Here is a 26,915-nt window from a genome sequence, read left to right on the forward strand (position 1 = left end):
AAACGATTAACTGTAGCTGATGTTGTGTGTTGTTTATGACACAAAGGAATACTGTCATCTAGATACTTACATTTAAAGCAAACCTTTTATCTCCATGACAGTGTGTAGGTGTATGCTAAGTTAAAATATCGAACTAATGTATTTTTAATATAAGTTCTCTACTCTTAATATCTTTTTCAAATAATCAAGGAAATCTCAGTTCTGATCCTCAAGAGAAGTGTCTTTGTGTTTGGTGGAGTTAGTCCTCACTCTGTTGGGAGGACTTCTGAGCAGAACAGGTAGCAAAGTCCTTACCCACCTGCCTTCTCTGCATGAGACCCGACTGAAGGGGGCTGCCTTGTCTAGTCACGTGATCCCCTCAGAGACCAGCCAACATCTACTGGGTAGTGAAGTCCCACATATAAGCTTGACTGATTCATTCTGTGTTGAGAAATCATGAGGAGTCACTCCAAATCCAGTTCCTGTCATGGGACTGACTGAGATGAACCCTTCCCCATGCTTCCTTCCTCTCTTCCTCTCGTTCTTGTTATCCTCAGAGCTTGGTGCAATGAGCTCTCTGGTTCTGAAGGATCTGTGTTGCTGGAACCCAGAAGTCTATAGTATTTCTCTATTAACTCATTTCTTAGACTACCAATTTGCAGTCTGCCTGAGAATCACTGTCAAACCTGACCACTGCACCACCACAGGTCATTCTCCACCCTCTCTCCATTGCCCTGGTTCCCATGAAAGTGCTATCTCTAAGACACAGGAGTGGTTATCAGGTTTTTCTCCCTCAGCTTTTGCTGTATTCCTTACTAGATCACTATAATTAGTATCTTTGCAGGACAGCACCAGCTACTACAACCCAGCAGACTACCAAAGTGGTATATGAAACCCAATAGAAGTAATATACCTTGTCCATTTATCAGTAATCACTAGGAAAACAGGCTTTCTGATCACCTTTCCTTCATACCACCCTGTGCAAGACTTCACTAAATGGTTTCCATGAGAGCTAGTTTCATTTCAGTAGAACAAGTGCATGAACATCAGTTGCACACATTTTCAGAGGCCATAAGTAAAAACACTGGGTCTTCTTTTCACACATGAAGTGACACATGAAATTCATTTTTTTTTTCTGAAAGTCCAAGGAAAAGGTGAGAGTATTACTGTGTCATGTCAGAATCATTCCAAGGCCTTACCTCATAAAACATAGTAGATCAGTTCTCTGTAACCAAGTGTCTTTGAGGGACCTGTGACTTACCTATTGATTTGATTACTATCCATCGAAACTTCTGTGTATTGTGCTCTCTGTGTGAGTAATTGAAGAGAGGTCTGTTGCTGATATCTCCTCTGTTCTTGCCTTTCTTAGAATGACCTGGTTTACCCCTAATCTTCTATGTCCTATCTTCTTGCTTATATAGGTAAGGAAGAAATGAGCATATATATCTTACAGGTAGTCATAAGTTCAGCAAATTCTTTGTGTACATTGCTGTTAAAATGCACATACACACTTTCTCAGCATGTTTATGCTTCAGAAAGAAAACATAACCATGTTGATTTAAGCTCTTCATGGCTCTGGAACCTTAGTTATATTCACTACTTACAACTTCAGAAGAAATCAGTCTTATTAGTACAGTGTAAGAGACTTTTGGTGATAAATCAATGAACTAGCCATTTTGTCAGGATAGCAAAACAACAACAAAAGACAGAGTTGGGATTTAGGCTTGTATTAATTTGCCTCAGCAGAATGTTGACACTTATAGCTAGTCATCCTGTGTTATATCTGGCATCTATGGGACAAACACAAATGTGAGGAATGTTCTGGCTAGAAATAGAGAGTTTGAGAACTACACTACAGCATGTTCCAGTACACCAGGGAAAGCACAGTCTTTATTGAGGTTTGGGCCTGAAATCTGGCACTCAAAGCTCCTCCAGGCATTCTCCTGACATACTTTGCCCTCTGTGAAATCACTTTTACCCATCTGTCTACAACTCTAATGCAGACATAGAAGTTCCATAGCTCCACTCTGCCAGCAACTGTAAGTAAACCAAGCTGGTGTCAGGCAAGGGCAGTGTTTAATCTCATAGAAAGCTGAGATTCTGGCCCACCAAGAAACACTTGTTAAATGAGTGTTTAATATGTTTGGAGTTAGATCCTCACACTTAGAAAAGTCTCATGGTCAACAACCCCTCTCTGAAAGTTCTTCAGAAATATTGGTTTTTTAAACTATGTCCCTGGGTTCCCAATACATTGCTTAGAGTTCTTCTTCTCATAACTTATGACAAATTGCATTTGTCTTCAAAATTACTTGGCCAAAAAGATAGTTATACAGTGAAGAAATTCAAAATAGACAAAAATGTCTAAAATCCTAAGTCAAAATGAGAAAGGTTAGAAAATAAATATGAAGGAAAATGGAATTTTTACTTACATCTTGTCTAATTCTTAATATATTTACTGTAATGTTAAGATCAGCAAATAATTCCATTTTCAGTTAATATGATATAGCAAACCTCATGTTCCCCCTCCTTAGGCTGTATGGAGAAAGACCTCTGCCTGCCTTCCAATATCCAATGTCTCCAAGATACCTTAAGGTAAACCTTAGAGCCCAGCCACATAGACCTGCCAACAGTTGCCCTATGCCACAAGGCCTATGAGATTTTGAATAGGCTGTTTGCTCCACTTTGAATGTGCCCATATCCAGCAGGGTGACATCATTTTCCCAACTGTAACATGAGGACAATGGGAAAAATAAAGAGATATTCAATAAAAACTGTTTAGAAAATGCTGGCATATTTGAGAAATAATTTCCCAATAACAGGTGACCTAGTATGTATTATATTTTACTTTACAATATACTATGACCAAATCTAACAGAAAATGCTTTTCCAGATTGCCAAAGTCTACTTGATATCCAAGTTTACGAGAGATTGGACTCCTATTAACAACAGGACAAAATAGCAAAGAGAAGCAGAATCATGCTGATATATTGGTAAATCATGTAACTAAAAATAAACCTCCTAGAATACTCATTTTATCATAAAGACACAAAAAGCAGTTGGCACGGGCAGGAAACATGGGCACCTCTGCTGTTGGCACACTTCAGTCAAGGACTGCTATATTTACAGTGGGAAGAAATTTGACATATTTCATTAAGTCCATGATTCAGGAGAGTTTTTTCTTGCTGTATTTCCTCCTCTGAAGAGCAGGACCTCTCTCTGTCTCTTTCCACTTCTGATATAACTCAGAAAGAATAATATCACATCTTAATTTAAAATGAGTGATGTGGTGTTGAGTTCCAGGCCATCCATCTTTTCGGGGCTGGCAGCCTCCTTTCACCACGTATCTTATATTCTAAAACACTTTTAAATTAAACACATATCAACAGTAAATCTGTCAATGGCTGCCTTATTTATGACACTATTAGAAGAAACATTGATGCCCTTTTGTTAACTGGACAGACATGTTCTTATTCCTTCAGAACTGAAATGAGAACAGTTGAAATATGTAATGGACTCTGATTAGTCTCTAAGTTCTATTGTTTTTATGACCTTCAGAGTGGTTTTCTAAAAGTATGCTTACACTCATCAATACAGGACCAATATAGCATGGTCAACATTGTATGTTAGAGAAAGACCTCCATTTTTGTGTACCAAACTTGGAAAATACAAAACTATAATATGCCTTGAAGATTTGAAGGAGGGGAAAAACTGCATGCAGTATAAGATTGTTTAATCAGATGTCTAGGATATGACCTAGTCTAGATTTATGATACCTATAAAGTTTAGATGATTTAATCTCCAAAGATGAAAGAGTAGAAACAATACACAGCATGCTAAAGTGTTTAATCACCAGCCAACAATAGTGCAAGCATGCATATAACCACACTGTAATAGTGCAAGAATGCACACCATCATCCTGCAGTAGTGTAAACACATACACCACCAGCCTGCAACAGTTCAAGCATGCACAACAGTCTGCAGTAGTACATGCATGTAAAACACAAACCTGTGGTAGTGCAAGCATGCACCCCACCAGCCAGCAATGGTGCAAGCATACACACCACAAGTCTCCATTATTGCAAGCATACATACCACCAGCCTACAGAAGTCCAAGCACATACATCGCCAGCCTGCAATGTTGCAAGCAGGCACATGACAGCCTGAAGCAGTGCAAGCATGCACACCACCAGTCTGCAATGGTACACACACACACACACACACACACACACACACACACACACACATACACACACCATGTTCAAACATGTACACCACCAGCCTGCAATAGTGCAAGCATCCATACAACCAGTCCGCAGTAGTGGAAGCATGCACAGTGACAGCCTACTTAAATCAGATGTGCACTCACATATACAGATGTGTAGTTGATGATTCTGTAATTCCTAATCCCAAAGTTTGAAAGTGATCAGGAGGCCTGTCTCCTAGCACTCCTCATTCCCATCTGTTCTGTCTGACTGAGTCTTGGTGTCAGCAGGGGTGGGTCTGCCTTTAGAATGAGCATTGCATTGTTGGTTCTGTGCCTGTTCTGCCTCGTGTGCTGCGTGAGTTAGAGACAGGCAGTTCGTCTCTTTAATACATTCAGAATCAGGCTAAGAAACGACATCATGGAGGACTGAAGCTCTGGGGTCCTCACCTTCCTTGGACCTGACAAGAGCCTGAATTGGCATTAGGCTCTTGGATGAGTCTGGAATGGGTAAGTAGATTTCCTTTGGGGAGTAAACAATTTATAGTTAAACAGCAGAGAATAGAGACGTTTAAAATATGGTAACAACTTGTTTGACACCACTGAGAAGTAGAGAAAATTTCTCCTCCCTTTGAAATCAAGTGGTTTTGATTGCCTTGATTAATAGGCTTCAGAGGGGGTGTTTTGTAGCTCTTGAGGTCATAAAAGGCCATGAAACTTCTAACTTATTTATTGAAATAGAAACACTTGTAGCCCCGTGGCACTTCATAAGAAATATGACTACTCTTGCTTGTTGTGAGAAAAACCAATCCAAAATAAATGAAAGTAATATATTGAAAACATTCTGCACCCTATGCCTAGTGTACTGTTGTTCTCAATAGTTAATATATGAAACAACCTAGCTGTCTATCCACAGATGAATATGGATAAAGATAATCACACACACACACACACACACACACACACACACACACACACACACACACACACAGTGGGTCTAGGAGCCCCAGCATCAAGGCGCCAACATGGTCAGGTTCTGGTAGGGATCTTCTTCATGTACCATGATGATTCCTTCATGATGACTCCTTCAGGTGACCTAATTGCCTTCATAGTCTCCTTCTCCAACACTATCAAGCTAAGGATCTATGTTCCCTATAGGACTGTGGGAAACATCTGCGGCAGTGCATTCAGGTAAATTGTCCAGCTTGTAGCATTGAGGTCCCAGGGATTTGATGCCCCCTCTGGCCTGTATGGGCACTGCAAGTACTTGGTGCATATGCAAATATACAGGCAAATACTCATATACATACAATAAATTTAAAAATCTGGTGGTAAAAATTGTCATTTTTCTAACAAGAACAGAAAGTGTATGTTTAGCATATGAGCACACAAGGAAATTATTTTAAAGCATTTTATTTATTTTTATTTTGTATGCATGAGCATGTATATATGTGCATTACGTGTGTATTTTGTGCCTGTGGAAGCTGACAAGGGCGTCAGATCCTGTATGGGTGCTGAGAACCAACCTGAGGCCTTTGGCGAGAGCAGCAAGTGTTCTTCAGCACTAAGCCATCTCTGAAGCTCCAGAGAGAAAATATTTAAGGGTATATTAGAGGAAATTCTTCAGGCACACACAAAATGATACCAAAGAACCACAGAGACATAGGAACAAACAGAAAATATTGAGCACACATTTAACCGAAAGAACATTGACTGCATTTGAAAATAGTAATAACTTGAAGCATTTTAAATTCCTAAAGAATTAAAATATAATAAATTTTAAAAGTAAGAAATAACAAATAATATGCTCAAAATGCAAGAGATGAACCTTAATCAAAAACAAACAAACAAACAAAACCACGGAAATGTGGGAACAAAAGCATCAAACAGAAATGTCTAACATGTCATGACCCTGCTGGGAGAAAAAGGAGACTTTCAGGCAAGGGGTACTAGCAATAAAGAGGACCATTTTATAATGCCTAAGAGCTAATGTCACTGGAAAGGCACAACAATTCTGTAATATATCATGTACACCTCATTAACATGAGCTGCAAAACAGAAACAAAGTGATGAGGACCCAAAGGGAACACAGACATCCATTTCTCCAGTGGGAGGGCCTAAGCAACTGCCTCATTAACAGATGGAAGAAATGTGTGGAACAGAACCCCATCAACATGCTCAGAAAAACGGGCACTGGTGGCAAGTGCAGAACTACGGAGGGACACCTGCCAAACTGACCATAGCTGAGTCCAGATGCAAGCCATTCTGAAATTCAAATTCAGGCTGAAATCTCTGCCCATAGAGGAGTCACACTACAGATAAGTTGTATATATATATATATATATAAACTCCAAAACTGTTTGGTATTTAAGCAGTACAAATTCAGGATCCACTGACAAAGAAAGAAATCACAGGGAAAACAGAAACTGTTCTGAGTGTGAGGATTCATCCAAGCTTCTGGTGACAGCACTAGCAGCATGTGGGAGATGAACACAGAGGCCAGAGGAGGTTATCAGGTCATCCAAGAACTAGAGTTTTACAAGAGGTTGTGAATTGACTGATGTGGGTGGGTGCTGGGCACCAAAATCAGGCCTCTCCTCTGGAAAAGCAGCAAGTGCTCCTAACTACTGGGCTATCTCTGCGACTCCCTCCTTTTCTCAATGACTGCTGTTTGGACTGGGGTGAGATAGGCTCTCAATGTCTAAATGTGCATTTCTCTGATGAATAAGGACGTTAAACACTGTTTTATGTGTTTATTGGTGGTTTGTATTTCATCTCTTGAGAACTGTTTGTTTGATTAGTGCATTTATCAGCAGGATTGCTTGGTTTCTTAATGTTTAAGTTCTTTGAATAGGCTAGATATTAGTCCTCTGTCAGATGTGTAGCTAGCAAAATTATCCTCTTGCCCTGTAGGCTGCCCTTTCCCTCTACAACTTCCTTTGTTACACAGTAACTTTTTAATTTTATGTAATCCCACCTGTCAATTGTTGGTCTTATTTCCTAAAGTATTATATTCCTTGCAGGAAAATCCTTGCCTACTCCTGTGCCTTGAAGTGTTTTTCTTGAGTACTTTTAAAGTTTCTGGACTTAAAGACTTTCATTAATTTTGAATCACTTTTTCATTTAGGATGAGAGAGAAGAGGCTTCATTTCATCCTGTTCATGTGGAAATGTGTTTTGTCAGCACTATTTGTTAGAAGGGGCCTTTTCTCCCATGGCGTTTAAGACAATTGTGTCACAAGTCCGATGTCTATAGCTATAGCGGCTGAATGTAGAGCCCTCTCTTCATGTGACTGTTCTTGCGCCCATGGCCCGCTGGTTTTGTTATTAGGGCTGCGACGCTGCTTGAGACCAGTGTAGGAACCTCTAGCAATTCTTGTTTTCCTTGGGATCACATTGGCTAACACATATTGACTCATGTGGGGAAGCTAAAAGAATAAAAGAACACAACCTTTCCTGAAGATTGACAGAGTTGTTAGATTTTTGTCTAATTTAGTTAACTAAGCATTTTAAGTCTTACTGACCTTACTTCACATTTGTAATTAAATAAATCCCAGTATCAGTGTCTTAATAATGTCTACATTAACATGTTTCCACCATTGATTCCAGAGTCATAAATCTAACACTTCAGCAAGATAAGAAGTGTAAAATGCCATACTGTGTCAGGTAAAAACTGGACCATTAACATACCCCTGAGTCTCCTGTGTATCAGGTGCTCAGAGTGTGCAGCCTGTTCTGGGTGGCTGCCACATGAGAAGGTCTTACTTTCTGGGAATGCCTAGAAAAGTTTAAAGGCATTACCTGGGGGAAAATGAGACATCAAACTGAAGAGAAAATCTGGGGGCTTTCACTATAACCTTTTATAATCTCAGAACTGTGCTTTAGATTTCAGAAGGCTGTGTTATTTTGGTGTACCCTCTTCTCTACAGCAGTGACTCTTCCTTGCTGGAACAGCAAACGCATTTACAACTTTCCCAGTATCACTAATCTGAAGGTTATGTATTTAGTTGAGCAACTTATTCATTGAAAAGATATAAAGTTTGAAGAGAGACCAGATTGATTTAATGTTGTTCTGTAAGTGTGGGGACATTGAAGAACGGAATATGTATAAATAATCTCAAGATCTTTATCTCCACTGACAGTTTCTAGTGGATACCAGGCTGCTCGTGAGGAGGCTGCATGGCAGAACAGATTTTGTGCCAGGGAGAGTGATTCTCATGTTAGAGACAACATTATTGATTAGAATAGAGGTGAGAAAAGTTCTGTCAAGTCACAGAGAGATGTGTGCACACCTACAAGATGAACCATGCTCCCCGTGGTGTGGCAGACTTGTGACTGCCAGGTCATCAATTCAAACCCAGTTATGCTGTCTTTCCAGGGGAAAATCTATCATCAGATGACGTCAAGTTTCCTCCTATTTTAAATAGGTGAAAAGTATGTTAGAGGAGGGGCGGACAATGGGGTAGATTTTAAACAGACAATTTCAGGGCATCCTTGGGCCATACTTCAAAACTTCAGAATTCTCTACAAAGTCAATTGTAAAAATTAGATTTTCTAGGCCCCTTTTCTATTTCTTTACCCCAAAGATATCCACTTAACTATTTGACTACTTCTTTGAGGGCTTATATTCAATATTCATATATATGAATTCATATTATATATGAATATAATGTATATAGTTATTAAAAATGTATTGCTGTGTTCTTCTTAAAAACATGCTATGTGTCAGATGATGCCATGAGCTTCCCTCTTGCTTTTCCTACCACTCACATATACCTTTTTGTTATCTTGCAGAAGATAAATTCTTGTTAAAAATAGTTTATGGCTTTATTATGGTGTAGTAACAAACAAAATGTAACTATTTGTTCAATGTGATATAATGACATTGTAATTGAGCTAATTTATATATTTGTCATTAGTTTCACATATGTATTGGTCATCTATATTTCTTCTTTTAAAAAATAACTATTTGGGTGTTTGACTTATTTTTAAATTGGTATATCTATAGGCTCTTTGAGGAGTTAAGTTCCTTATGAATTTTGGCCATTAGCCTCTAGCTTCTCATCAGGTAGATGGCTAGCAAATATCTTCTTTTGTGACAAAGAATTTCTTTCTCTTGACTATTTTAATTAGGTGTGATTTCATTTTCTAATTTTGATTCTGTTCTCTCTACATTGAGATTATATCAAAAGTATAACATAAAGTTTTTAACTATATATTCTTCTAGTGGTTTTTCAGTTCTTGGTTGGTCTTAAAGTTTAAGTCTAGTCTACTTTGAGTTGATTTTTACTATTTGTGTGTATGCTTTGTTTTGTTTTGTTGTTGTTGTTTTGTTTTTCAAGACAAGGTTTCTCTGTGTAGTCCTGGCTGTCCTAAAACTGGCCCCATAGACCAGGCTGGCCTCCAACTCAGAGATCCACCTGCCTCTGTCTCCAAAGTGCTGGTATTAAGGGCATCCGTCACCACTGCCCAGTTCTTTTTTTTTAAATTACATTTGCTATATTATTTTTAACTTATGTAGGTGGTGTGTCTGTATTCTGATATGTACACAGGAATGCAGGTGCCTGCAGAGCCAGAGATGCCGTATTCCCTGGAGCTGGAGTTTACGTGACTATGAGCCTCTACCTGATGTGATGAAAATGTAGCTTGTTTCTGGAAGATGCTCTCAGCCATGGAGCCACCTCTCCAGCATACATGTTGGGTGTTTCTGAGGGTCCAGTCTTATCCTTCCACATGTAGATAGTTTTCTCAACATCATATATTGACAGGGCAGCTTTCCCCAGTGTGTGTGGGACCTGTATATGGGCAGTGCTGTCTTTGGCAGCCCCTCATATGTGAAATATTCTTTCCTGCTGGTGTTATCCACATCTATACATTTGATTTCTGAGAGGTTGGTCTTAAATTATCTGAGTTAGCAGCTCTTCCTGTTTAATATGCTTTTTTTTTTTTTTTTTTTTTTTTTTTTTTTTTTGCCGGGATGAGGGGTAGGGATTTTCTTTTTCCTTTCCAGATTAGGAAGTTTCCTGCCATTATTCCTGTAAATAGGCTGTTTTTCTCCTTCTCTTTGGATTTCTACTGTGCATGTCTGGGTGTACACATAGAAAACTAGCTTTTCTTCTCTTTTCCATTGTTTTTTCTTTTCTTTTCCCCTCCGACTAGGTGGTTCCAAATGACTTGACTGAACTTGAAGAGTCTTTTGCCTCAGCTTCTGAAGCTCTCTGTGAAGTTGCTTATTTCAGTCACTGTGTTCCTTGAGTTCTTTTATTTCTATTTGGCTCCTGGGTTTCTGGGATGAACTTTTTGTACTTCAAGTTTGCTTGTGTTTCACTGTTCTGTTTGGTAGTTCAACCCTCTTCTCATGTGACCCTCAGCTTCATTAAGGTGATTATTTTGAGGTCCTCATTAGGGAGTGTGTAGGTGTTCATTTCATTAGTGCCTGGTATGGGGATTTTATCTTGTTGCTTTTCTAGCATCACAGTCTATGACCATCTGTGGTCCTTGTGACTTCATGTTGATACTTGTACATTTGTAGACAGAGCATCTCTTCTAGGATTTAAGATTGATTTACATGTGTGAAGTCCTTTACTAGTCAGTCTGCCCAAGGATTCTAGGATGGCCAGCTATCTGGTTAGATCACAAAGAGTGTTTCTGCAAGTCTTTAGACAGGCATGCTGATCTTAGGTCAGTAGATAGACAGACTTGGTGCCTGGGTTCCCAAGTGTCCATATTGTGTCTCGTTCTTAGGGCCAGATCTGAAACTCAAGTCAACTGGTGTAGGATTAGACCTTGAGTTTCCATGAGCATTCCTGATGTCCTGATCGATAATAGGATAAGAGATGTTAGAATTTGGATCTCCAAAATCAGCCTGGAATCTTGGCTTACAATATCTGACCTACATCTTCAGTTAGTTTAGAAGGTTAGTATGTAGGCTCAACTTGGAAATTCAGTTATGGAGACAGCTTGGCTTTAGGTTTGGACTAAAATATGTATTGTTAGGAGTAGGACTAGAAACCGTGGTAATGACGGAGCCTCAGTCTCTGAAGCCTCATCTGCCCCTTAGATTTGAGCCTAAAGTTTGGAGAAGACAGCCTGGCACTGGGGCAGGACGAGAACCTGTGACCACAGGGGCTTGCCACACCACAAGGTCACTGAGGTCTATTGTGAAGAGGATGTTCCCTCCATATGTTCCACCTCTACATGGAGTGTCTCTGTCCTGTGTTGTACTAACTGTGACTGGGCTTTGGAGTGGGGTAATTCTCTCCACTCTATGAAATTGTCTCCCTAACTTCTTCACCATACTTTCCTTTATTGCGGCACTCCACTCTGTTGTGGTAACAGCTCTTCTGGAGTTCTAAGATTTTGAGAAGGTATTTTTTAGTATGGAATGGTTGTTCAAATTGATAATTGTGTGAGGGAACTATCATATGGAATTGCAATTGTTCCATCCTGAATATCATTTGAGTATTTTCTTTGTACACGCTGTGATATTCACTTGCATTTTGTGTTTTTTAAAAGACTAATATGTATGAAGGTATTTATGAAAATTGCTTATGATTTCATACACTCCTTTCTTCATGAACAGTGTTATTATAATCTATCTCTTGTGCCTTTAAGGAAGAGACAACTAATTTTCCCCATCCTATATAATTTCTGAAACACTTCAATAATCATAAGTTAAGTCACTTAGCAGACACTTATTAAAATCTACTGCAGAGCTAGACATAGTAGTACATGCCTATAATCACAGCACCCAGGAGGCCGAGATAAGAAGATCATGAGTTCAAAGCTGGCCTCAGTTACCTGGCATGGCTCCTGTCTCAGAGCAGAAAAACAAACAAACAAACAAAACAATCTAATATATACAAAGAATCTAATATATTCCAAGAACCTGTGAAGTCTATGAAGACTTTTTAAACATACCATTCACATACTCAAAAACATATGTAATAAGGGACCAAATCAAGCTATGCTTCTGAGACAGGTGAACTTAAATGCTATGCAGAAAGGTATCTAGAATGCTCTGGTTGATTAGAAGACAGAGATACTTCAGGCTAGAGGGACTTAATAATGTGATAAATATATCTTTTCTTCTAGTATTTGAGGATTCTTAGAAGGCACAGCATAAAGAGACTACAGTATGATAAAAAGCAGGGAACAGTTAAAACAGGAAGAGTTAATTCCATTCACAGCAAGTCTTGCAAACTAAATAATATGATGGCTCTTAGCTACAAAGGAAGAGGAGTTCTGAACAACGTTTCCAGTTATTATTTTTATGTTGCTAAATTTCCCAGATAGCTCTACGTATATCTTTTCAGAGAGGACTTACATTAGTGAATTAAAGTGTGTAAATATAATAATTATTACACTGCTTGGTTTGGAGCTAAGAGAGTTAGAATCCAGCAATCTTGAATGCACAGGGAAAAGGAAAAGGTATCAACATTTTATATGCTACAAAGTTCCCATTGAGCTGCTTGTCAGGGTAGCTCCAGAAGGTTTTGGGAACCTCCAGAAGTGAGAGCCTGCATGTTTTATGGTGGCTATACTTGGCTGATATACAACTGTGTAAGAACAAATATGAAGTAAAGGTAACACATGCTTTTGAGGAACACCTTAGAAGAGAGAAGCCATGAGAGATAACTGCATCTGTCTCGATCTCAGAGCTTTTCTTAAGGCTGGCTAGACATTCTCCCAGAGTGAGCTATGGATGACAAGTCACATGGTATTCTTAAGAGGTCCAAATGTTTCATCACTAATTCCCTGGAACCCCTGCCCCCAAGAATCAGTCATTCCTCATAGGAGGGAGATAGATCTCACTGTCTACTACAGCATTCAAAAGTCTGTTAGAGAATACTGGCCTTTCCACCACTTCATGATCAGCAAGGATTATTTCCACTTTGCTGATGTATCACATACTGTGTGAGTATGTGTACATCTGTGTATGTATGTACAGAGGTATATGTGTAGGTGCATGTTTATGTTGGTGTGCATATATGTGTATATAAGTACATGTGCACATGTGTATGTTTGTGTTCATTTGTATGTATGCATGTGTGTGTATGTATGTATATGTGTGTGTGATATGTTTGTTTGTAGGATGTATAGAAGACTGAGAATGTATGAATTAATCTTCACACCTAGAAAATTGGGATAGAAGCAGATTTTCAGAAAACATTAACTGGTTACAAAGGATGTCTCATTAGGGGTTGATTTGATTAGCAATAATCTTTGAATCTAATTTCTCAGGTAATGCTTTTCGTCACTTTCCAGGGTAGCAAGCTGATTATCATCTCATTTACATTTTTATTAGCCCATAAAGCTTTGCTGGCATGTATCATTCTATCTCACGCCCAAAGCTATACTTACCATCTAATAGTAGCTAATGCAGGCTATGTCAAAGGTCTCTCTTAACACTAGGGCTCTCTTAATTCATGTCTTACAAATCTTACATGCTTGAAGCTTTGCCTGTAAGACTGTAAAATAAGCTGATTATAAGGAATAACCTATTATCCTACTCAGTCTCCAGATCAAAAGCTTAGACAGCAAGACATGGCCTCTACCTTTAAAAAAGAAGATGCTGCAGCATGAGACACAAGAATTGGGAACACAGACTCTCTACTTTAACTTATGAGAAAACCACTTTTGAATAACACAGAAGATATAATGTTCCTCAATTAGGTTTTTGCTATTTAAGTCTGTATGTTTGTTCAATAAAGGTTCAGCTACATAAACTAACCATGTGACATAATGGATGTCAGCTTTGTCATCAGTGAGTGGTGGCTTAAAGAACACATGGAAATATGTACAACTAATTCTGGTTTATGGGAATTAGATCATTGATGAGATTCACTAGTGTGATATTTAAGCAATAACTTGTATGCTGGACTAGAGTTCATTGCTCACATTGGTCTCTATCTGAATTATTGTGGTCTGGAGGGCTCAAATTTTATGGAAAAAATGTAGGATTTATTTCTTGATATGAAAAATTTCAAACTCTTCTTAAAATACCCATGTGAGATGTATTCTGGAATTTGACAGGGGTAATTGCTGGGGGCTGACCTGTGGTGACCTCAAACTTGTATCTTGAAGCCCTACCTCTCATACTCTAAAAATGGGACTTACTTATAAATTATATATTAAACAAGTGATTGAGTTAAAATGTGATTAAGTGAGCTCTGATCCACTGACTATTGTTATTATGAGATGAGAAAACAGGGACAGAGATAGAGCTCACAGAGGCAAATGTGGAGGCGTGACTATAACAACAGTGAGAAAGTCCCCACCTGCAGACCAAGGAACAGGTCCATGAGAAAAACAAACTTTCCTAGCCCATGGTTTGACAATTAAAGGTACTCTTCCAAATATTCATTCAGCAGATGTCTCTTTTTAATCTCACTGATCCTAATAAAGTCTAGGGCAATATATCATACATTAGAATGTTTGGTAGTACCCAGGCTGGGAGGGTCAGTAAGATAAATTGGCAGATAAAGACTATAGGTCTTACTTCCAGAGGAATGAACATGTTCTGAAATTAGATTGTCAAGACATCTATCCAGCTCTGTGACCATCCTAAAGCGGCATTGACTTGTGCAGTATGGTTTTGCACAACAGAGGTGTTAAATCTGTAACCCATACTGGTTCAGCAATGGCCTTTAACAACAGAGAAATTCCAGGCTTTAAAAGAGCTGGATATGAGCAGTTAAATGCTCAGCATACTGAAGAATCAACCAGCCTTTGGAATTCTTCTGTATTTGTTATTAAAAAGAAATCTGGTACATGGAGAATGGTAACAGATCTAAAAGCACTTAACAAAGTAATCCAGCCAAGGGCTCTCTGCAATCTGGAATTCCTTTGCCTACTTTGCCACCATTTTCTGGCCTCTATGTCTGTCTATGGCTGTTCTGTTCTCTGACTCCTGATAAGTTTATTAGGGTACACAATATATTGGGAAACACAGTATCACCACAGGACAGAATACCTTCAGTGTGAATGTGATGCACTTACCTTCACAGGGTCTCTCCAGACCTATGCCTGTCTTTGAAAAATGAATCCCTCCACCCTCTTCATCATGTATGAGATCTTGGTTGCTGTCTTGTTTTCCTTTGCTGTTGGAAAGTAACTTACTGCTACTGGTGATTGATTAATCTACTGGTAGATGCAGAAAGAACTGCAGGGAAAACAGTTTGACAACGTTCTACAGAGCTAAATGATTAGGAACAGAGCACTGTGTGTGTGTGTGTGTGTGTGTGTGTGTGTGTGTGTGTGTGTGTGTGTGTGTTTGTATCTGTATATGTATGCATGTTATTGTGTATATATGCATGTGCGTTTTTCAGAGTGGGTGTATCTCTGTATGTGTATATGAGTCTCTTTATCTTCTATCCATCCATCCATCCATCCATCCATTTATCTATCTATCTATCTATCTATCTATCTATCTATATCTATTTATCCATCTACCTAAATATCTATATGTATGTATGTATGTACACACACACACACACACACACACACACACACACACACATATATATGTGCGTGAGTGTGTGTGTATTTGTATGTATGTATGCATTATATCTTACTGAGTCCTTGCCATAAGATAGTAAGGACCAAGTAAATTTCTCTTTGAATCAATCAATGATGCTTTAATTGTTGGTGTAGTGATTCCTGAACTTTGTTTATGGCTACATGAATATTTTCTTTGTGTTTTGTGAAGATAAGTCCTGCTTTAGTAATAAGTATGAGTCACTGTGAAATACTGTCCCATTATTTATAAAATTGTGTCTTTGAATTTGGATTATGTGATGAAAATTCCTGAAAAAGAAGCTCTGTCCAGCTGTGTCCAAAACACTCCTGGCAGGAGTCTGTGTCTGCAGAGACTGATGGACAATTGGGATTTCAGGACTATGGAGAGGTTGGAATGTTGCATCTTCAGAGTGTAATTACTTTATCCTCAGCTAGTACTAGCCTTCTGGAAAGTTGTTTCTTGCCCTACTCTGCACTAACATCTATGAATAATAAATAAAAACCCTTTTGGAAGCTATTAACTCTGCAGAACACTAAGAATGTCATCAGATAGTATCTTAGACTTACAGAATTGCTTCCCCAATCTCAGTGTGCATGTGTCTCTGGTGTAACCACCAATGTATTTTAAACTTGACTTGATCTATGAATTTCTAAAAACTTCATGAAGCTGCTTCTATTTCAGAATGTAGAATTTGGGGTAGCTTAAATGTGTGTTCCCAGGCCACAGTCACACAAAATGACTCCAGAATAAATTGTTTCTCAATCTTCCTTAAGATGAGAGCTCTGTTTTGACAGTGATCAGGTAAAATCCTGCCTTGCTAATTTTTTCATTATCTGAATGCCCTACACAGTGATCATCATTCAACTTTCCAATCCTTAGTTTCTTCATTGTATAAGCTGAGATTAATATTAGCTAGTCTCAGAGGACACCAAACAGCACATTACAGCAGCAACAGAGAAATAGAAAACCTAAGCCATTGTCTTCTATTTTCCATGCTCAAGAGATTTTATGATGTATGTCCATGCCTGTACCCCAAGAGAAGAGGGTTCAGTGCATGTTTATTGATTGTTTGGGCCTTGTATGAATCAATATATGCATATGAATTGATAAATGGATTAATCAGAGAAACATTGGAGCCATAGATAACTGATATTTTCCTCCCTTTTACAGCATAGTAAATTCACGTCTGAGCCTCAGCTTGCAATCCACATGTCTGAAAACCTGCAGCCTGTGCGGTCTTCCATTATTGAAGTAGACAGCTGACTAAGTCAATGGAGATTTCACTGTAAAATTGTTTAACAGAATCCACTGTAATTACAGGAGGACAGACATTAATAGAAGGTCTGAATTTGATATGTGGAGACAAAGGGTCCTGTCAGACCCAGCATCACACATTGTTTCACAGAGAAGGTGGGCGATAAAGGCCTTCACTACTGATGAAAGGCAGCTCCCCCTCATCCAATGGCATCACACCACCCACTGTCTCAAGAGTAAAATAGAGCAGTGTGTACCACCTGTGCTTGGCTCAGTAAGGAAACGGTACATGTTGACCATGTCATACCCAGATGCTTCACCCCACTGGCTTTCTTCAGTGCTGGAACAGCAGTCTCTCTCAGCTCCCTTGAACATCAGGGGCCCCCTGATTTGAAGATTCTCTTTGAACTCATTTTTCCATTCTTCAGCCTAATTCAACTGTTGTTATGATTTCTACTTCCATTTTTACACATACAACTTTAAAGGATATATAGTAAAAGGAAACTTCTCCATTAGTTAATTACCAGTTTAAATGTTAGCATCCCTTATTCACAGAATGTGAGTTCTGTGATACCTATGGGCTATAGTGATATTTTATTTGTACTGAAATGTGATTTTATTTGTATATTAATAAAGTTGCCTTGGGGTCAGAGCAAGCCAGAACAGAAGCTGGGCAGTCGTGGTGCACGCCTTTAATCCCAGCACTTGGAAGGCAGAGCTAGGCAGGATCTCTGTGTGTTCAAGGAGACAGCCAGCATGACGACACACACCTTTAATCTCAACACCAACCCTAGAAGACCTGGAGGTCTGTACAGACAGGCAGTGATGAGGAGGTCATGTGGCTGGTTTACAACCAATGAGAAGGCAGAACAGAAAGTCTATATAAAAGACAGGACACAGGAAGTAGCTCTCTTGCAGAGAGGAAAGACAGAGCAGCAGTGAAGGGTAAGGTTTTCAGCTCTCAGCTATTGCTCTGACCTCTTGGCTTTTAACTCTGCAATTGGCTCTGTTTCTTATTTAATAAGATGGTTACATCTACAATGGGCAGCACTGACATTTTTGCACATGGCTTTCCTAGATATCCATGCTTATGGTGAGGTTTGGTTTACTTCATAAGCTAAGTGCAGTGAGTAATTAGAGAATAAGATAGAACTGTTACAGCAACATACTACAATAAAACTTAATCTAACCTTAACAATTACTTCTACAATTTCTCATGTAATGTTTCCAGACAGCAGTTGACTCTGGCTGACTAAAAACTCAGGAAGGGAAACCACACTGAAGGAGAGGCCATGACATGAATACTGTATAGCTACACTGGAAACTCATTCCCAAACCAACATGCTGAGGTGGCTGACTCCTTCTTATGTGGACTGAGAGAAGAATATATTGAAAATATTCACTCCAACTGATAGTTCTGAAATGAATAAGCCACAAACTCTACATTTTTAAACATACTTTTAAAATTTGTATTTGTTTGTCTATGTGAGTAAATGGCACATTTGTCCAGTTGTCCATGTCAAATTTGTGTGGCCTTTGGTGGCCAGAAAAGGGTATCAGATCCCCTGGAGCTGGAGTTACAAGTGTTGTGAGCTACTTGATGTGGTTGCTGGGAACAGAACTCAGCTCCTTTCTAAGAGGATTGCTGAGCCATCTTTCCAGCTTAAAAATTTATAATTGAATATGGTGATTTCAGGGTTGTTTTTGTTTGTAGGTAGCATTTCACTCATTACTTTTATCTGATCAATAACTTAATTAGTAAGGTATAAGAAGAGAACAAAGATGCTCTGTCTAAACCCGTTTCACAAATAGTCAGTTATTTACCATAGAAGTCATTAAGCTTTGTCCACTGTGTAAGGAGGGAAACTGGGTAACACACCAAGAAATTAAAACTGGTAGAAACCTTATTGAAATAATTTCAGTAGAGTTTGCCCTGATCAGGTGACATCAGTGTGATGTTCTGTCTGTGTCCGAGTTATAACCCAAGAACACAGCCATTTGAAGATGCCGTGAAGAGACCAGCTTGCTAAAGACCCCTTGTAAATACATGGTCTCATGCTGTGGATATTGCTCTGTGTAAATAAAGTTCTGATTGGCCAGTGGCCAGGCCGGAAGTATAGGTGGGACAAGGAAGAGGAAGAGGCAGGGAAAAGGAAGGCTGGGAGGAGACACCGCCAGCAGCCACCATGAAAAGCAACATGTAAAGACACTGGTAAGCCACAAGCCATGTGGCAAAGTATAGACTAACAGAAATGGGTTAATTTAAGGTAGAAGAAGCAGATAACAAGAAGCCTGCCATGGCCATACAGTTTCTAAACAATGTAAGTTTCTGTGTGCTTTCTTGGTTGGGTCTGAGCAACTGTGGGACTGGCAGGTAAGAGAGATTTGTCCTGACTGGGCAAGGCAGGAAAACTCTAACTACAAATGGCGCCCAACATGGGGCAAGAGTTTCCACCTAAAACCTGAGAAAAAAGATTCTAAGACAGAGCTAAAAACAGCTTCCTAGTTGTCTCCCTCAAGTTAGTGACAGCCTGCCAGTTTGAGCTACTATGGCGGGTTCCTGGCGTGTATGTCTGACCTGCAGTGTGGCGGGAATGAGGAGTCTACAAGTGGCACTTTACTCTGCTGCATGGTGGATTTAACCTTTGCTAGTTAAAAAAAAAAAAAAAAAAAAAAAAAAAAAAAAAGGGTTTCTGGGCTATGCGCTGCTTTGATAGAACTGCTTCTGATTGTTGATGGTACACATGGCTCCAGACCCAGAGCTGTAGGTAAACTGTACCACCGCCATGTTGGGAAGCTGAGGTGGGCGGAGCCAGCAGCCACAGAGGTGTTTCAGTCTTACAAAGATGGATATTACACAGAGAACCTGGTTTGTCTTGTCTCTGGGATTTTTAACTGCAGAAAAAGATTTGATCTTAAAAGCTGTTGAGTTAAACAAATATGTAAATTTTAAAGGTACCTTGACTTCAAAATTTGGATATAAGGATATGTTGCTTTGGAAAAGAGTCTCTGCTTTTGTTTCCACAGAAAGCCAGAGGCTATGGATTTGTTCCAGATTAAGACACATCAGGTTTGATCAGCCAAGACCACCTGAAAAGTCTCTGATGACACAATGGCCCAGATGATCCGACATCCACAATGGTTTCAAGGCAACTGGCTCAGAGGTTTACCCTCACGGACTACTCCATAATCCTAAAATTTTCTTTGTGTCCCCATAAGATACAGTGCCCCCCTCCAGCAGGAAGTAGTAAGAGAAACTACGCCCACATTCCCAAAATTATCAAGCTGGCTTTGGAGATGGAATTGGCTCACTCCTTCTCTAAACCCAGACATATTGCTAAAAGAAAAGGTTAAGAGATTCTTGTGTCCCAAATCAAAAGAGCCCTCTGGTGTGGGACAGAGAAAAACCAATATTTTTCTTTAAAGAAGAAAAGGGGATATGATATAGATATAATGGATAAAAGGGTAGATTAAGGAACTTACTTCTAAAGCGCAACAACTTGTTTAAAATGTTTTACATTGGTATAGATTTTAGTCTATTGATACAAACTTAAAGTTGTGTTATACTGTGTGTATATTTCTACTCTTGTTTAAGGTATTATGTTTGTACAGCTCATTCAAAATTATAATAGATAATTAAAAATAGATTAATAATTAGTCATCTATGATAATCATACTTGTAGCCATGTTAGTTAAGTCTTCTAGGTATACACAGAGGTATTTCAGATAGATAGGTAATCTTCAAATACTTCAAAGACCTACAGAATATAGCATTTAAAATATTTTTAAAATTTAGACTTTCTGGACAGTGAGACATGTCTGCTCCTGGCAGCACCAATTTACTTCAGAGAGGAGGATGGGCATTGAAGACACTTCATATGGAGTTTATCTTCACCTCGGCAAAAAATAGCCATTTGGGTAAGAAACTGTTCTTGCCTGGACTGCTTGATCACCTGGACATGCAGGACCCATAGAAAGGTGACCACTGAACTTTGCTTGACAAAATGGTCCTTCAGGTTCCTGCTTTGCAGAGGAAACTGCCAGACATTCTACAGGACACTGAGAGAAGCGACCAAGAGACTTTAGCCCTGTGGGCTGAAGATAAATGCCCCAACTTTACAAAGAAACATTAGGTGGCTGTCTAGGCTGCCAGCTGTCTCTGTCTACTCTGCAAGACTCCCAAAAGTTGCTTGCATCCTTCTCCCGTTTCTCAGGTAATATTATATCCTTCTGAGGTCTTTGATGTGGTTGAAGACAAGATAGTTATAATTTCCTCAGTTATGATACAAGATAAGTTAGATATAAAACTTTAGACTCACAAATATAAGATAGATAGGATATCTTCTTTAATATTGTAACTATAATTCTTGCTTGATAATTGTTTTGTTATATGTAATTGTACTATGTAAAAGTTAAAACCTTCCTTAAAAATAAAAGAAAAGGGGAAGTGCTGTGGATATTGCTCTGTGTAAATAAAGTTCTGATTGGCCAGTGGCCAGGCCAGAAGTATAGGCGGGACAAGGAAGAGAAGGCAGGGAACAGGAAGGCTGGGAGGAGACACCGCAACATGTAAAGACACTGGTAAGCCACAAGCCATGTGGCAAAGTATAGACTAACAGAAATGGGTTAATTTAAGATAGAAAAGGTAGATAACAAGAAGCCTGCCACGGCCATACAGTTTCTAAACAATGTAATATTCTGTGTGCTTTCTTGGTTGGGTCTGAGCGACTGTGGGACTGGCGGGTAAGAGAGATTTGTCCTGACTGGGCCAGGCAGGAAAACTCTAACTACAGTCTCACTAAAGGTTGGACTTTCAGGGGAGTGCAGCCTCCATTCCCCAATTCTCCTACTCAGATTTCTTAATGTTTATGGCTTTAGTTGAACTTTTTTATGAAGGAGAAGAATGCATTTAAGTGAATTTATTGAGATTTTTCTCTCTCCCTGTAAGTAGTGCAAAATGACTCTGTATATTTACAATATATCTGGATCCCTGGATTACTTTTGTAGTGAGTAAGGTTTTATAGTATCAAGAAAGAATAACATAAAGGAAATTCTTTTGTTCTCAACAAGAGACTGTTAAATGTGAGGACGTATAGAGTGGCATTGGAGATATGGCTCAAATATATTCCATAGATGTTATATATGGTTTTATTTGTGTCTCTGTTCATACTTGGTTAACGGATTGTGTGTCCCTGGAAAAAGGTAAAGTTTAATGTGGAAGGTGATAATTTTAAGTATTTAATAAGGAGGTGGAAAGCATCTTTATTACTTCAATGAGTTTCCCAGCCTGGCATGTCTTAGCAGACTAAGAAAGCAGTGGGTCCTTGAAAACAATGGCCATGATTCCAGACAGATCTTCACCCAGAGGGTCTGTGATGTAAGACAATTTCTCTCAGGAGACATGATATGATATCTAATTTAGCAGAGACAATAAAAACTACTCATGAGTATTTGTAAAGTTAACCAATATTGTCACAGTAGTCTGTTTAAAATTTAATACTTTGACAAAGTTAAGACAAGATCTGGATGTGTTCTCATGACTTTATCTGGTGCAGCATCTAGAACAACCCCTGTGGTTCCTGTGGTTCCTGTGGTTCCTGTGGTTCCTGTGGTTCCTGTGGTTCCTCCTGTTCCTCTGAGCCTTGTGTGTATTAGCTCTCCAGCTGGTGCTCTTCTACTGTTAAGGCTGCCTCTGGCCTCTGGCTCAGTATTACCATCCTTCAGACTCTGTGACATTGAGCTTATGTAAATGATGCCTACTTCCCATTTTATCATTCTATAATACTCACTGGTAATTCAAGTTATATAATATTTTCTTTTCTTCATTGTCTGACTTCTTGTTTACAACTCTGCAGCACAGAAATGGAGAATTTTGTCTGCTGTCATAGCGCTGCCAACCCAGCACTCAGACAGTCTGGGGTATAATTTGTGTTAATAAATGTTTCTTCAAGGGATATAGAAGTGAATAGACTAGAAAGAGACTTGCATCTCTCTTCGCTCTGTAGGAAGCAATCCTCAGAGTGTTGTGTGGAAAATTTAATTAAACATTGTAATAAGCCTACAGTCATTTTTCAGGAGTTGAACCCAGGACCTTGCATGTGTAAGGCAATATTTAACCACTGAGCTATCTCCCAGTCCTTCTATTACTCTTTTCCAAATAAAGAAAGCAGATCATGAGAGTCAGTAACTTCCTCAAAGTTAGAAGAGAAAGCTGTGGAGGCTGAGCTGCCTGAATCCAAAGCATTTGCTCTCAATCACTACACAACACCTCTTATATCCAGACATCTTAATATTAATTGATGGTTCAGAACATTGTTATATAATGAGCTGAACTCAGTATAAAATCACATTTATATAGTAGCTAAATTTTACTGTCAGAGTAAATGAGCATGTCCAGTAGTTAAATAAAATATAAAACAGTTCCTAGGATCTGAAAAGCCAGTGTTTCAAAAAACCAAGAACAATTAGAAAAGACAGGCAGGCTGCATTTTTTCTTCTCAAATGAGAGAGGCAAGACTCACCTCTGGGTGACCAGCTATTGCAGCAATGTGGAGGGCTGTGAGGCCACCATACCCCACTTGCTGGACATCTGCTCCACTGTGCAACAGGGAAGTGATGAGTTCTGGGCTATCCTGTAATGAGAGACAACTTGAGTGTTTTTTCCCTCTAATACCAGGTGGGGAAGCTGTGCACGAACTGTTGATTCTTTGCTTGGGTGAGGCTCAGATGCTCAAAGAAAGCCCAAGTGTGACTTCTGGCCCACGCTTGTATTAGCAAGCAGAGTGGCTCAGGTGGCTTCGATATAGGAAAAAATGGCAGGATGGAGCAGCAGCACCAACCCTTACCACACAACTGTGAAAGGTGGAAAGAGCACCTGCCTAGGGCAAGGCTCTAGCAATAATATAAATCTTGCAAGTAGGTCATGCCAACAAATATAATTTCCCAGTAACTAAGATTAACCCCCAAAGAGGTTAAAAAAAACTTACAGGAAGAGTATAAAGGTTTAATTTTTTTAAGAATGAAGATGAAATATTTCTTCTAAGATAAAAATATAACCAATATAAAACAAATCACTACTCCCTGGGCTTTCATGGTAGTTACACTTTGCTTCTTCCTAATACAATGGCATCATGGGATACATACAGAACAGATCAGTATTTGTCTTAACTTGGTTCAGAACATACAAGGGTGATGTGATAGGTCATGTATTCACAAACCTCCCAGATGTTGGTAGAAACACAAAGTTCTCTGTGTTCAAGCCTTAAAGTAAGAACTGAAATAAAGCATGGTGGTATGTGCTTGTAATGTCAGTATTTAGAATGCTGAGGGCAGTCTGTTTCAATAAATAAATGAATCATGAATAAATAAATGAGTACATAGTCTCAATGTCTGTAGTACTTGGCATATGGATACATAGAATGGCAGAAAAGAGGAATCTTTATAAGATGGATCATTTATGGACTACAACTCATAATTTCAAATTACATAATATAATAAAATTCCATAGCTAAAAACTAAGTTAATGTCTTAATATTGTCATGTACATACAAGTAAAAGTTTACAAAAAAGTTATTTCAAAGTTTAAGACTTAGGAAAAGATCTTCAAATAGCAAAATTATGCTGCAAATCTTTGCCTCTACCTACTTGCTCTACCAAGAAAGTTAAAGACCATGGAGAGTGAAGCATGCTTGTCTAGTTTGCTTTTCTATTGTCTTGACCAACGTAACTGGAAGGAGAGGGTTTCATTTTACTTTTCCTGGTTATAGTCTATTGTTGCAGGTTGCCCTATCTAGACACTCCTTGGGGGAGGGGGTGAGAAGTCATGGCATCAACAACACAGACACTAGAAGCCAGATGAGAAGTAAGCAGTGAACTCATTTATTGCAGATATAGGGCTAACCTATATACCCACTTCCAATTCCCCATTGGCTGCCAGAGACTCTCTTAACTGGGCTGTCTCTTTCTCATTGGCCCCCAGCATTCTGATAGTCCTGTATCACTAATCACCAGGAGCAGGCAGCAGACTCCAAGTTGGCTCAGCAGGAAGTAACCAGCACTCATGCCTATGCACACTTCCTGGCAGAGCAGCTGTGGTTTTATCAGGCTAGCTGTTTGCACTCCTCCAAAGTCCATCTTTGAGGAAACCTACTCAGGAACTCATGGCAGGAACCTGGAAGCAGGAACTAGGGAGGGATGCTGCTTGTTGGCTTGCTAGGCTTCCTTTCTTATAACCTCGAAGCCCAACTGCCTAGGGATGGTGCTGCTCATAGTGAGCTAGGCCTTCTCACATCAAACATCAATCAAGACAATTTCTCACAGATATGACCACAGGCCACTCTGATGGAAGCAGTTCTTCAGTGGAGGTTCCCTCTTCCCAAATGACCCTAAACTGTGTTAACAACAAAAAGTAACTTGGAAACCTGGGCTCTTTCTGTTTCACCTAAAAACAAACAAATAAATAGAAGGTGGGGTACCCTGCACTTAAGGTTGCAGTCCACCATGTCTGGACAGGTCTCTGAGGACTCCCTTTCTAGCAGGGCTCCCTCACAACCTTGATAGTGCCTCTAGGTCTGAAGGCTTGACCTTATCAAGAAGCTGTGCCTAAGCCCAGATGCCTGACTTATCTCAAGCATGACCTTTGACACAGATCCCAGCAGATGCTCTCTCCCTGGCACCCATAAAGTAATTAAGTTTTGTGTTCCCAGCTGTGTGATAAGACCATGCTGCCCAAAGCCAATTAGGTGATGCCCCAGCTGCTGTTCCCATCCTAAATATCTCCCCTCACTCTGGAACAACACCAAAGCAGACTCCCTGCAGGCTATTTCCATTGTATTCACAGGCCTCACAAAGACCTGCATGCCACCTCTGCTCCTTTGTCCTTGTAGCCTGGTGGTCAATGAACCACAAGGAAAAGACAGACTCAACAAACACAGGAACACACAAACCCTGCCTTTCTCCATTCAGAAAGCACGGCAACTTTCTTTGATCAGAGCACTTCCTCTCAGTCCTTGCCTTCATTTTCTGATCTTCTGGGGTGTGTTACAGTGCTAAAGAGCCAGCCCTCCTCATGCAGTGGGTAGGTCTGCTGTGCACTCCCTCAAGGGTAGTGCAGATCTGATCAGGTCTGCATTGTGATCGGCCCCTCCCCGGTCTTGTTTCTGCCTTCTACTTCAGAAGGTGTCACCTGAAGTCATTTTTTTACAGGTTTCAGTCCCTAGACACTGCTTTTCAGCCATCCTTATGGGCATTTCAGATCACAAAGACAACTCCTTTCTTAGAAGTTTAGATTGAGCCAGAGATGGGGTTTGAACTTATGTCTACTAACTCCAGATGCTTTTCTGAACACAACCAGCTACCCCCAGCCCCTGACTCCCATTTCATGGTCAGGCCCTTGTTGTGAGCTTTTCACTGTAACACACAAAGGAGGGATGCAACCCTTGCCACAGTTGCCAGATGGTGGTGCAGTACAATGGGGACTGCACCGAAGGCTGAGGCGGGACAGGCCGGGGAGTGCCCCTGTCACACAGTGTGCCTGTCTCATTAACATCTTGGAAGCACAGAGTCTCAGTGTCGGTCTCCACTCATTTATTTACTCGTCTGTCTTATCACTGAACACACAGAGATTGGAGATTGTGAGGCCCAACATAAAATGAGTGCAGAGATAAACCCATGATCCATACTGTGATTATGGGAGAATGTACTGTACACAGCTAACTCAGGCTTGGGAGAGTAGGTTCTCCAGGAAATAAAGCTGTCTCATGTGAGAGCTGAAGGAAGACAGTACTTGTATGTTAGTGATTACTACAGTTTGTGAATGTAAATGTTTAGTTAAAGGGTCCATTATTAAACACTGTTTTAAAAAGTCATCATTGCTTGGAAATTATAGTTAAGTATGCCAAAAAATAGGATTTTCTTCTCTTGGATAGTCTTTCCTTCTTCTTCAGAGAATCTCTGACTACTT

The 26,915-nt window shown here is 39.6% G+C and overlaps 1 protein-coding gene across 1 annotated transcript in view; it reads right to left on the minus strand.

Annotated features, from left to right (window-relative positions):
- The window catches only part of LOC118585633 (serine/threonine-protein kinase TNNI3K), a 269,798-nt gene that overhangs the window by 222,361 nt on the left and 20,522 nt on the right, over window positions 1-26,915 (minus strand). Inside the window, exon 5 of the mRNA XM_036190397.1 lies at window positions 23,476-23,586. Within this exon, the coding sequence (XP_036046290.1) occupies window positions 23,476-23,586 (111 nt within the window). The remainder of the gene's footprint in view (window positions 1-23,475; window positions 23,587-26,915) is intronic.

This window comes from Onychomys torridus, chromosome 6 (genome assembly GCF_903995425.1).
Source record: "Onychomys torridus chromosome 6, mOncTor1.1, whole genome shotgun sequence".
NCBI classification, from domain to species: domain Eukaryota; kingdom Metazoa; phylum Chordata; class Mammalia; order Rodentia; family Cricetidae; genus Onychomys; species Onychomys torridus.